The sequence below is a fragment of the Capra hircus genome, chromosome 5 (assembly GCF_001704415.2).
Source record: "Capra hircus breed San Clemente chromosome 5, ASM170441v1, whole genome shotgun sequence".
Classification (NCBI taxonomy): domain Eukaryota; kingdom Metazoa; phylum Chordata; class Mammalia; order Artiodactyla; family Bovidae; genus Capra; species Capra hircus.
In genome coordinates, this window is record NC_030812.1 from 118,962,865 (window position 1) to 118,976,172 (window position 13,308).

Here is a 13,308-nt window from a genome sequence, read left to right on the forward strand (position 1 = left end):
TAGTTCTAAGCTGCTGCTGCTGCCAAGTCTCTTCAGTCGTGTCCGACTCTGTGCGACCCCATAGACGGCAGCCCACCAGGCTCCCCCGTCCCTGGGATTCTCCAGGCAAGAGCACTGGAGTGGGTTGCCATTTCCTTCTCCAGTGCATGAAAGGGAAAACTGAAAGTGAAGTCGCTCAGTCGTGTCCGACTCTTCACGACCCCATGGACTGCAGCCCACCAGGCTCCTCCGTCCATGGGATTTTCCAGGCAAAAGCACTGGAGTGGGTGCCATCACTTTCTCCAAGTTCTAAGCTAGGGAAAGTCAAAATGGTCTTCAGAAAGTGTGCTGAGAGCACGCCCTCGGAAGAGGGAAAGGGTTCGCCTCCTACAGGGTTAGGGTCTGTCAGTCTGTAGAGCCTGACTCCCTTGAGCTGCTGGCGTGCTGGACCGTCTCCTCACAGAGGGGCTGACCGTGGGTACAGTTTGCGTGAGGGCTGGGGGAGGCCGTGCAGGACGTCGGGAAGTCGCTGCAGCATGAACCGCCTGGCCTGGTTTCTGGAGGGTGGGGGTGGGACGTCACCCTGCTGATTGGTCGGAAGGCCGTGAAGCTTTGTGAGGTCACTGGGCTTCCAGGCCTGGCCGGGGCAGGCGTTTGGCAGAGATGCTGCCAACTGCCGTTCTGCTGGTCTTGGCAGTATCTGTGGTCGCCAGAGATAACACCACGTGTGAGTAAGTGTCAGACAACTTGGGGAGGGGGAGGGTGTCTTTTGAGTAACAGACCCCGTGCAGACTCCCTCTGTCTGGGGCTCTGCAGAAAGCCAAGCCGGGGCCTTAGCATTCCCCTGGGCCTCACGGTGCTTGTGCCCCACATCGCCAATGCAGACCTTCCCTCCTCCCGCCATCCTCAGCCCAGAGCCCCCAGGGCCCCTGGCATCTAGAGTTTCCTCCTGAGAGGAACTCGGGGGCTTCCGCAAAGCACAGGCCGGTCTCCACTGCCCCCCCCCCCCGCCGTCCCCACCAGTGACCGGCTTCACTGCCTCTTGAACATCGAGTCCTGGAGCCTGGGAAACACCTCCCCCCGGCCCTGTGCTTTCCCCAGAGATCCCAGGGCCTCCTCATGCAGCACCTCGGGGACCCCCACTCCATGTGTAGACTCCCAAGCCCCCCAGGTACCCTGCAGTCCCAGAAACTCCCTCCTTCTCACCAGCGACACAGAGCCCTGGACGTCCGCCTCTGCCCCGGCCCGCACGCCTCCCCCCGGTCACCTCCGCCTGCGCCGCTCTCCTCAGCCCTCCTCTCCTGCCGCCCAGCCCAGCCCTGCAGCTCCGAGCCCCTCGGGCTCCTTCCTGAGCCTCCAGCAGGGTCACCCGCTTCACGCCCACGCTGGCTCCCTCTCCTGCCCAGCCATCTCCCATTCTGCTAGGGCCCTTGGTCTGTCCTGACTGCCTGCGGCCCCTCTAAGACCCGAGAAACACCCCCGGCTGAGCATTTCCCGGAGCCCCTGGCCGCCTGTCCCGGCACGGCCCCCAGCACCGCTGCTCAGCTGTGCCCCCCTGGACTCCCACCCTGGGGCTGCCCCTGCTGGCCCGGGACCCCACGGAGGCTCCCCCTGTGACCGGCCTCAGGCCCCTCTCCCCTCACTGCAGAGGCGCCGGGCTGGCCTCGACTTGAACCGTGCCCGTGGTCTCTCCTCAGTGGCCCCTGTGGGATACGGTTCAGGCAGAACCGGCAGGGGGGCGTACGGATCATCGGTGGGCAAGACGCCGCCCACGGGTCCTGGCCCTGGATGGTCAGCCTCCAGATCTTCACGTACCACAACAACCGGCGGTACCACGTGTGTGGGGGCTCCCTGCTGAACTCCCAGTGGCTGCTCACTGCCGCTCACTGCTTCAGGATCAAAAAGTATGTGCGGGAACTCGCTGAAGGGGTCTGCGGAAAGGCTCTTCTCAGAACCGGGCATTCTCCAAGGGTCTCAGTGCCAAGGGTCCCTGAGGCTTTGGGCCTAGTGGCAACCAGACCGTGGGGCTGGCCCGGACCTGCTGGGGATGGGGCCGTCCGAGGGTCACGGCCATCAGCCAGTCTGCAGCCAGCGTGACCTGGCCTACCTCTGTGCCCACAGAAAAGTGACCGACTGGAGGCTGATCTTCGGAGCTAAGGAAGTTGAGTGGGGGACCAATAAGCCAGTGAAGCCGCCTCTGCAGGAGAGATATGTTGAGAAAATCATCATTCATGAGAAATACTCCGCGAGCTCAGAGGCCAACGACATTGCTCTCATGAAGATCACCCCTCCTGTTACCTGTGGGCACTTCATTGGACCAGGATGCCTGCCTCAGTTTAGGGCAGGCCCGCCCAGAGTTCCCCAGACATGCTGGGTGGCTGGCTGGGGATTCTTACAAGAGAATGGTGAGTACGGCTGGGCAAACCCCGTCGACGTGGTCTTAGGTGAAGGGGGAATACTTTGTTGCGTGCCTGAGCCCTACCCAGTCCCTAGCCCTGTGCTGTGAGTGGATCCTGTCACTGTCCCCTTTCACAGCCGGAGAAACTGAGAGTGAAGCTCCGTGTCCAGGGCCCCTCGCCAGTGGCTGGTGTGGCCACCAGGGGTGGCTGGGCGGCACGCATGGAAGAGCCCCTCAGCATCTTTGGAACAGGGTCAAGGCTGGGCCTGGGGGTCATGCCTTGAGGCAGGCAGTGTGTGGAGCAGGGCTCTGGATGGGATTTCCCTCTCCGTGCCTCGGCTTCCCCATCTGTAAATGGAAGGGCCAGGTCACATGGTCTCCAAGCTCTGCGACTCCTGCCCGTGGCCCCTCCTGGCCATCTCTGCCCCTGACCCTTGGCCGTCGGTCCCACCCAGCTGTTACTGTGTGTCCTCTGTAGACCGCGAAAGGGGCTGCCGCTGGGCGGGACTTTGTGCGGGTCAGCAACCTGGGCAGCGTGTTTCTGGCAGTGGGGCAAGACCGAGTAGAACAGGCCTCTGTATGTGAGCTGCACTTTCAGCTTCCCGTGGGCGGGCACGTGAATTTTCACCAGCCGTGTCAGGGGTGTGAACGCATGATTGAAATGGACTTGGCGCTCAGTCTCCTTTCTGTTCACTGATGGAAAATCTGGGCCTCCTGGGGTTTAAACCTCAGTGTTTTTTGCGTCTTCTACTCTTCTGCTCTCTCAAAGCTGGTTTTGGTTTTCGGCAGGACCGCTGCCTGTGCCGCCCTGGGGGAAGGGCGTCTCACAGCCCCTGCCCTGGCCTGGGGTGTCAGCCTCTGTCTGGCTGCTGGCGTCCGTGGCTCTGCCGCGGCTCCCGGAGCAAGCGCACACTTTCTTCTTGCTCCACCCCCAGCCCTGCTCTGTCCACCTCTCCAAACTTGTCCTCAGCTTTCGGGGGGTTCTTGCAGTCCCTGGGAGGCTGATCTCAGGGTTTCCACCCCTCAACCCCACCTCTGCTATCCTTTTGCTCAGGAGAATTGTAGGCTCCCATCTATATCCTGGATGTCACACAAGGCCTCTCTGTTCTAGAATCACCTTGAATTTAATTCAGTTTCTATCCCTTTCTGTTTGTTTTTGCAAACCCATCCCCTAAACAGTGAAAGTGTTTAGCCACTCAGTCGTGTCTCACTCTTTGGGGCCCCCTGGACTGTAGCCCGCCAGGCTCCTCTGTCCCTGGAATTCTCCAGGCAAGAATACTGGAGCGAGTAGTCACTCCCTTCTCCAGGGGATCTTCCCAACCCAGCGATTGAACCTGGGCCTCCCGGGCCAAGTCTTGAAGAAACCTCCAGGCTCCTGTGATACTCCTTCTGACCTTTCTTTATCTGGACCTACCGCTTCCTTGAACTCAGATGCTTTGGGGCTGGAAGAGTACTTTTGGGGATCAGTCTCTTTTTCCATCAGACTTTTAGTTTCTGCAGGCTTTTGGGCATTTGATATTTAAAGCCAAGGTGCTGAGATTGAGAAAGCTCTTATTGTGTCTCAGGACACCTGTCTCTTAACAGTGAATTGCATGGCTTCCGAGGCTGTGGGCTCTGCCATAGATCTAAAGGGTCACTTTAATGGCCAGCACGCCAGGCTTGCGCTTGTTAGCTCCATGTCACCTGCACCTAAAGGGCACGGAATGCATCAGCCCCTCCCTGCTTAGGTGGGAAGGAAAAGTAGGGGCTAAGGAGGCTGGGGACATGACCGAAGCCTCGCAGACATGCGTTCAGCAGCCATCCACCGGATGCTTGCGGGAGCCCTCCCCAGCCACGGTGCTCCGCGGCTTCCCTGCTGGCCGTGCGCCCCGAGTCTGCCCCTTCCCGCCCGTACTGCACATGGTGTTCAAACCCTCTGGGCGGTGGCTGGGCTGTGGGTGCTGCTGTGGCAGGGCTGTTGGCATTCTCCCGCCTGTGGGACCACGTGATTCAGAGGGTACAGTCGCCTTGGCTCTTGGGCTCCAGTTCAGTTCAGTTCAGTTGCTCAGCTGTGTCCGACTCTTTGCGACCCCATGGACTGCAGCACGCCAGGCCTCCCTGTCCATCACCAACTTCTGGAGATTGCTCAAACTCATGTCGATCGAGTCAGTGATGCCATCCAACCACCTTATCCTCTGTCGTCCCCTTCTTCTCCTGCCTTCAATCTTTCTCAGCATCAGGGTCTTTTCCAGTGAGTCAGCTCTTTGCATCAGGTGGCCAAAGTACTGGAGTTTCAGCTTCAGCATCAGTCCTTCCAATGAATATTCAGGACTGATTTTCTTTAGGATGGACTGGTTGGATCTCCTTGCAGTCCAAGGGACTCTCAAGAGTATTCCCCAACACCACAGTTCAAAAGCATCAATTCTTTGGCACTCAGCTTTCCTTATGGTCCACCTCTCACGTCCATACATGACTACTGGAAAAAACATGGCTTTGACTAGATGGAGCTTTGTTGGCCAAGCAACGTCTCTGCTTTTTAATATGCTGTCTAGGTTGGTTATAGCTTTTCTTCCAAGGAGTAAGCGTCTTTTAATTTCATGGCTGCAGTCACCATCTGCAGTGATTTTGGAGCCCAGAAAATAGCCTGTCACTGTTTCCACTGTTTGCCCATCTATTTGCCATGAAGTGATGGGACCAGGTGCCACGATCTTCGTTTTTTGAATCTTGAGTTTCAAGCCAACTTTATCACTCCCATCAAGAGGCTCTTTAGTTCCTCTTCACTTTCTGCCATAAGGGTGGTGTCATCTGCACATCTGAGGTTACTGATATTTCTCCTGGCAATCTTAATTCCAGCTTGTGCTTCATCCAGCCTGGCATTTCTCATGATGTACTCTGCATAGAAGTTAAATAAGCAGGGTGACAATATACAGCCTTAACACACTCCTTTCCCAATTTGGAGCTAGTCTGTTGTTCCATGTCCAGTTCTAAGTGTTGCTTCTTGACCTGAATATCTTGACCTTGATTTATCAGGAGGCAAGTCAGGTGGTCTGGTATTCCCATCTCTTTCAGAATTTTCCAGTTTGTTGTGATCCACACAGTCAACAGCTTTGGCATAGTCAATAAAAGCAGAAGTAGATGTTGTTCCGGAACTCTCTTGCTTTTTTGTATGATCCAACAGATGTTGGCAATTTGATCTCTGGTTCCTCTGCCTTTTCTAAATCCGACTTGAACATCTGAAAGTTCATGGTTCATGTACTGTTGAAGCCTGGCTTGGAGAATTTTGAGCATTACTTTGCTAGCATGTGAGACAACTGCAATTGCGCAATAGTTTGAGCATTCTTTGGCATTGCCTTTCTTTGGGATTGGGATGAGAACTGACCTTTTCCAGTCCTGTGGCCACTGCCGAGTTTTCTGACTTTGCTGGCGTATTGAGTGCAGCCCTTTCACAGCATCATCTCTCAGCACCTGGCCTTGGGCTTGGGCTCCGGGCCAGATGCAATGTCGGTTGCTCCAGCCACAGTGCAGGCTGGGGCTTTCTTAACCCCTGGTCATGGCCAAGCATCTGAGGCTATAAAGGGAGTTCTGACCTGGCCTCAATGGTCATTTCAACCACCTGTGCCCTGACAGGCCTGCTGTGTGTGGAGGCATCACCACAGGTCTGTTGCCTCCATATCTGAATAAAGATATGAGGCCCATGGGAGGGACTCATCAGCCCAAGTCCTGCGGGTCCCGTCCACAGCTGGATGGAGGCTAGAATGCAGGGGATGACCTATAGCCAGAATGAAAGGTGTGTCCTGGACTTGAGTCTAGAGAGGAAAACCCTTGGTGTGAGTCCAAGGTTCCCTACTGTGGCCTAGGGAAGTGGTCTTCCAATCTCCTGCTTGGAGAAAAGTGGAATAACTGTTTCTAACTCATGAAGTGCCTGTGAGGAGTGAGTGAGATGAAGCCTGTGGGACTCAAAGTAAGTGCTCAGCATGTCCTTGTTATAATTGTCAATATCATGGCAAACTTCCATAGGCCAGCATGCACCCTTAACGTGTACGACCCTTCAGCTGCCTCCACCGCCCTGCGTCTGTCGTCGGTCCACAGTCCCCCTCCTTCCTCTCTCCTGCAGTTCCACCTCTCAGGTCTCGTGTGCTCTTCCAGCGGTGCTTCCTTCCCTGCAGGGGTGGATAAGGAGAGGCTGGAAGGAGGATGAGGAGAAGCCATAGGCCTCCGTGGCTCTTAGGTTCAAGCGGAGCATTTGAGGCCGTTGGGGGCTCAGTGGCGGGAGGAAGGCAGGGCTTTTCCAGACGTCTTCTGTGCTTACTGACCACTGAGTCGCCTGGCTGTAGCCCGCAGGACATCCCCTATGCTGCAGGAGGCGCGCGTGGACCTCATCGACCTCGACTTGTGTAACTCGACCAGATGGTACAACGGGCGCATTCGTTCAACCAACGTGTGCGCAGGGTACCCTGAAGGCAAGATCGACACCTGCCAGGTAACTCTCCGCGGGGCGCGCTCGTGGATGCTTCCTTTCTGGATCCCTGAGCAAAGCTCCCTGGTCCCGTCTCCCACTGTCTGTAGTCACTACGCGCTTGGGTGGTGACACGCATATGCTGCCCAACAACGACTCAGCCACCATAGTTAGAGCTTTCTTCCACCCTCACACAGAGAGCATGTCCCCCGAACACTGCCCGGAAGAGAACGCTTACCTCTCTTCACCAGAATGCAGGAGGGCCAAACCCACTTGTACACGCACGCTCCTGCACCCACGTAAAACCATACACAGAGACACATGGGTTTGTGTTTCCTCCCTATCAGTGCAAGAAAACCCATGGAAATCCCTACCCTTCTCACAGCCCCAAAGAAGTTGTTGGCACCACCTCAAACTCTGCCATAACTGCCCGTGTTCATGGCAGCAGGAGGCCACGTGACTGCAGAAACTGCCTGCCCAGAGGCCTCGGCCCTTCTGGGCAGGGAAAGTGGCTCGGGCAGAGCGTGACTTCTGTATCCTTCTGGGCAGGGGGACAGCGGCGGGCCTCTCATGTGCAAAGACAGCGCGGAAAACAGCTATGTGGTCGTGGGAATCACAAGCTGGGGGGTAGGCTGTGCCCGAGCTAAGCGCCCCGGAGTCTACACGTCTACCTGGTCCTATCTGAACTGGATTGCCTCCAAGATAGGCTCTACCGCGGTGCACATGATTCAGTTGCCCACCGCCTCCCCCGCTTCTACTCCAGGGGCCCAAGCGAGCCCTGGCTCCGTCCAGCCTTCCGTTCGCCCACCTTGGTTCTTCCAACACGTTCCTCGACCACCTCCCTCTCAGCAAGCTATTGCCGTGGCCCAACCCCTAAATCCCTCAAACCTCCGACCCTCCATCCCATCTGCCGTCCCCTCCCGACGACCACCCCCACCGCAGCCTTCCACGAGGCCTCCCCAGGCACTTTCCTTTGCCAAGCGACTGCAGCAGCTCATAGAGGTCTTGAAGGGAAAGGCCTTTCTGAACGAAAAGAGCAATTATGAGATGGAAACCACAGACCTTCCAGGACGACACGCCTCCTGATCTGAGCCCATTCTCGACGGACCCAGTGAAGCCCTCACTCCTGAGGGAAAAAAGACGCAATAAATGGATATAAATACAAATATAAATATATATGCACTAAGAGACGCTTTCTGGACTTCTTCCTATATGCCCTCCCCAACTTAATCCCTCACCAGATCTACCCTGCCTCCATTCACCCTTGTATTGTATTAATGATGCTGACTTAAAAAAAAAATGCACAACGTGAGTTGTGAGTTAAGTTTTATTTGGGGTAAAATGAAGGACTCGAGCATGAGAAACGGCACTTCAGACAGCTCTGAGAAGCCGCTCCAAAGAGGCAGCGGGGGAAGGTCAGTGCTTGTGAGATTTCTGGTGAAGGGGGAATACATGCAATCAAGCACACTTTTGTTTTTGGAGGTTTCTGCTGGTCTCCTGAAGATCCCTGCTGGTCATGAGGAGCAGACAGCATCCCGAAGGATTTTAGTGCTTTTCTAGATGTGAGGAGATTGAAGACTTGGGGTCGTAAAGCTAGCTCCTGAAAATATCTAACTGTCTGGAGACCTGTCCTGTCAGTTTTCCTGGAGCGCCAAGAGCCTCATGTCTGTCTGCTTTTCACCCTGAACTCTCCTCGGAGGGTGTGGAAAGTCAGCAGCTGGAGCGGCACCTGATTTCATTCCTGTAGAGGTGGATGGCAACTGCCAGTTTGTAGCTGACCAAGTCAGTTGTGTTTTTTAACGAGAACAAGATGACCTGGGGTCATAGTCCAGGTAATTATTAAGTGCCGGTGTCTCTGCATATTAAATCAAGGGGCCGGACAGCTCCCTCGAGGTGAGCTGACTGGAAATGAAGGGTGTGCGGCCAAGTCTGCTGGAGGCCATGCTCTCCTGGTGCAGAGAGACAGACCCACGAGAGGAGTCTGTCTTTAGCTGTTTCTTCTCTCCTCCTTGAGGTGGAGAATTTTCCCCTGGGCCTGTGATCTGCAGGTGACACGTGGGTCTCCTTCCTGGAGAGACAGGGCTAAGCTCCAGCAACACTCTGACGGGAGCCGGCAGAGAGCAGGCAGTGGGCTCTGGTGCGCCTTCTGCAAGCTTCTCGCGCCGCGAATAGAGCCTGCCCCCTCTTCTATTTCCCTTGCTCCTGCCGCTCCTTGGCTTCCTTTCCCACTTGTCAGGTGCAGACGTTTCCGTGTCAGCACGCACGCAGCCCTGTCTCTCCCTGCGCTCCACAACAGGGGCATTTACGAGGCCGTGGTGTCCCGGAAGGGGCCTGCCAGTCTTTCAACACGCTTCCCCACCTCTAAGCCAACACTGGTTCACAGCAAGTTCATCGATGCTTGCCACCCTAATCGATGCTTACATTTTCATTTTAAAAATTGTGAATGAAGCTGTTTGTGCGTGGAGTGAGACTCTGATCTGCCTTCATGTTCCCGTGGACACCCTGGCCCTGAGAACGGCTCGCAGATCCTGGAGCAGAAACCTCTGCACAGGGGCAGGAGGAGCAGGGAGGGAATGGGCCAGCTGTGTGTGTGCAGAACCACCCAAAGGGTTCGGGCATTTGAGGAATATGCTTACTTCCTCAGGGATTGTTAGGCATGACCAATATTCTCAAAAGTTAGAATTCGTAATGAAACTTATTGCTAGGAAGAACAGCAGAAAATGATTCCACAATGGCTAAACCCACACGTGGTAAAACGCAGACACTGGAAAACCAGACATATTGGGAATAGCAGGTAAAGGGGCAGAAGCTCTCGCTGTGAATTTGGTTGGCACATGAAACCTAGTATTCACAAAGAAAAAGCTGAATGAACCAGTAAATATAATTGTAGTACGTTTTAAATGGAAGTGTAAAAAATGGAGGTAGTTCATCCTTAATATGATCAAGAAACAGAAGCTAGCTTATTGATGTTTTCTGAAGAAACTGCATTCTTGGTAAAGAATCACCACTGACCCCCCTCTCTGGTTACAGATGAGTCTTTGCGTGGAGACGTGCTTTCGGAGTGGAATGGCTGGGCGGTACGATAGGTGTAAGCTTTGCTCTATGACTACACCCCAAAGGCGGTAGTGCAATCAACGTAGTGAACATATCCACCACTCCCCCAAAGTTTCCTTGTGGGACCTTGTAATCCTGCCAGCCCTTTCCTCCCTGGCTCCAGACAGTCTCCAATTTGCTTTTTCTCATTGTCTGTTAAGCTGGATTTCTAAAGATTCTGTACAAATGGAGTCACACACCGAGCCGTTCTTTCTGTCTAGCTCCACTCCGCAGAGTCATCCTGAGCTCCCTCTGTATGGCAGTGTGTGCAGCAGCTCGTCCCTTCTTATCGCTGGCCTGTTCATCATGCAGCTGTCGCGCAGCTTTCCGCTCACTGTCGCTGGATCTTTGGTCCTGTTAAATGAAGCAGCAACGTGCGTTTGGGTATGGACACGCGCTTTCATATCTCTGCTGAGTGCGTGTGGAAGGCTGCATCTTATGGTAGGTGTATGGTTAGCAGTTTTTAAAACTGCCAAAGTGTCCTTTTTTTTTTTTTTTTTTAATGGTTTAAACATTTCACTTTCCACCAGCAGTGGGAGAGCGTTTCAGTTCTTGAGCTCCTCACCAACACCTGGTCTTGACAGCTTAGTGGTAAATGGTGAACGGTGTCACCGGATTTGTGGTCTCTGAAAGAGAAGATTTAACTCTGGGACCAAAGACATTCTCGGTCACTCAGAGTTTTTTTTGGTAGATTTTATTTGAAGTGAAAGTGACAGAAAAAGCTTTTGACATAGACATCAGAAGCGGGCAGGAGAGTCCCCACCTCACTAGTTCAAGTGGTTTATACTTCTCAACTAGTTGCTAAGAATAGATGAAAAATATTTCAAGGCTGTGAGCATGTTGTTCCAACCCTTTCCTGTAACATACATCCTGGGAAGACATCAGCATGAGATTAGTCAGAAGGAACAGGTAAACCCCGAGCTCAAGGCTGTGGAAGTTTTTACTCAGAGCTTTCCCCATAACATATATAAAGTTCAAAAAAAGGCATGCCTTTGGAAAAGAGATACTGTTGCCTACAAGGCCTACCTGTCTAAGGCAAAGAATGTGAAAAAGAGAGAATATTTGCCTCCTCCTTAAAGGGGCCTTAGGCTTGGACTCCTTATTAACCTGCCTAAGTTAACTCTCTCAGTGTGATCAGTTCTTCTAATTGTAGGTGTTCTGAGAGATGTGTAGTAATTTCTCATCTGGGGAGTTTTCCCCATAAACAAATGTAATCTATCAATACGTTTAAAGCATTCTAAATGAACACAGCTAAGATTTGTGATAGGGCAATAACTCTTGATGCCAGAGCAAAATATGGAAGGACTCCTCGGGAAAGAGGTGGGTAGAAAAAGGCATAAAATAAATATATCCAAGCAGAATTTGGATTTTTCAAGCATCACAAACATCAGTGGAAGACTGAAGGAAATAATGATAGGATCAGCTCACAGCACAACACTGATTTCAGAAGCAACCTGCTTAAGAAATGAGAGGTCCGTTTCTTACAAAGAAAGATATTCCAAAATATCCAACTTCTTGGAACCTCTGTCTGCTGAGGTTACTACATCCAGATAACACTTTACATTTAAAACTACATCCTCAGGTGTCCTTTTAATGCTCCACATTTTTCAAGGTGAACAAAATGGTGTTCACGTCTCACTTTGCCAGCTTAAATTAAAACCAACATCCAAGCAGGCCTTAATTCATTGCACTCATGCACCTACTACGCAGAATATACAAAATCTACTTTGTGGGTTAATTCTTCTCGATGTGGAGCTAAAAGTTTATTAACACATGCAGCGCTCTTTATAACAGCATCTTTGTTCCCACATGGGTTTTTAAAACAGCTAGAGTTGAAAGGAACCTTCAAAAGTCATTCAGTATGTTTCTTAAGTTTTAAATATTTTATTTGCTTTTTAAAAACGTTTTTCATTTGTTTTTGGCTCCACCCGTTCTTGGTTGTGCTGTGTGGGCTCAGTAGTTACAGCAGGCAGGCTTAGTTGCCCTGTGGCCTGTGGGATCTCAGTTTCCCAGCCAGGGATTGAACCTGTGTCCTCTGCATTGGAAGGCAGATTCCTAACCACTGGACAACCAGGAAGGTTCTTAATTTGTTTATTGTCTTTAAAATAAAAAAGGCTTCAAATAGAAGACTTCGTGACAATTCCCGCTTAAGTTAAATCTCTAATTTTCACGCTTTTTTTCTCCCCTCCATAAAATAGATCCGGATTCCCTCATTTTCTGTCCCCACTGGAGATAGCACACAGCTTATCTTATTATTTCTTACTTTGAGTCCTTTACTAGAAGTCTCAATAACAAGGCATGAAACCGCATCTACAGCTTTTTCCTCTCCGGAACAAAATGGTCTTAACTTCTTGATCTTTTCCTCAGAGATCTGATTTTACAATCTATATTTCATTCCTTTTGATTTCTCCTAAATCTCCTTCCGAGTTCCTATAGGACCCTAAGCCACGGACGACATGCCAGCAGGGACTGGATTCATAATTTACGACCTCCCAGAGGAGACCCACCCTGAATAGTCATTGGAAGGACCGTTGCTGATGCTGAAGGTCCATTAATTTGGCCACATGATCCAAAGAGCTGACACACTAGGAGAGACCCTGGGAAAGATTGGGGGCAGGAGGAGAAGGGGACGACAGAGAAAGAGATGGCTGGACAGCATCACCGACTCAGTAGGAACTCTGGGAGATGGCGAAGGACAGGGAAGCCTGGTGTGCTGCGGTCCACGGGGTTGCCAAGAGTCGGACACGACCACACGACTGAACTACAAAAAACCCACCTCTTAAAGCTAGGTCTCTCTCTGACGATTGCTAATAAAGGACAACAATCGACCCACTACCTGCTCTTACAGCAGCAAAGAAGCTCGAGTCAACAGCTTGCCCGCAGTCTGCCTGTCCCCTGCGCTTGGGTGGGTGGTAGGTTCAGCCTTCTCAAGAAGCACGTCCTGCGTGGCCTTGCTAACCTTTGTCTTGTCGGTTTTCACTGTTACCTTCTAATATATGCTTTGATCTTGCCCCAGTCATCATTCCTTTCCCCCAAATTCCAGAAGGTTGAGCTCTGACATGCGCGGTCAGGGGGAACATATTCATTCCCATGGTGTTATTCCTAGAGAAAAACAGAAACGAAACAAGGCTGGGACTTGCTAGCTACAGCTTGTCTCTCCTGGCTGGCCTGGGTACTGAACTCGTCCTGTGAGCCAAGTGTTGAGCACTATGTCAGCTCAGTTCAGTTCAGTCGCTCAGTTGTGTCTGACTCTCTGTGACCCCATGGACTGCTGCACGCCAGGCCTCCCTGTCCATCACTAACTCCCAGAGTTTGCTCAAACTCATGTTCATCGAGTCAGTGATGCCATCCAACCAACTCATCCTGTCGACCCCTTCTCTTCCTGCCTTCAGTCCTCCCCAGC

At 52.5% G+C, this 13,308-nt stretch overlaps 1 protein-coding gene across 1 annotated transcript; it reads left to right on the forward strand.

Annotated features, from left to right (window-relative positions):
- ACR (acrosin) lies at positions 634-7,998 on the forward strand. The gene is made up of 5 exons (XM_018049004.1): positions 634-710; positions 1,677-1,883; positions 2,101-2,384; positions 6,691-6,836; positions 7,362-7,998. Exons 1-5 carry the CDS (start codon positions 643-645, stop codon positions 7,896-7,898), a joined length of 1,242 nt encoding a protein of 413 aa, XP_017904493.1. The 5' UTR covers positions 634-642; the 3' UTR covers positions 7,899-7,998.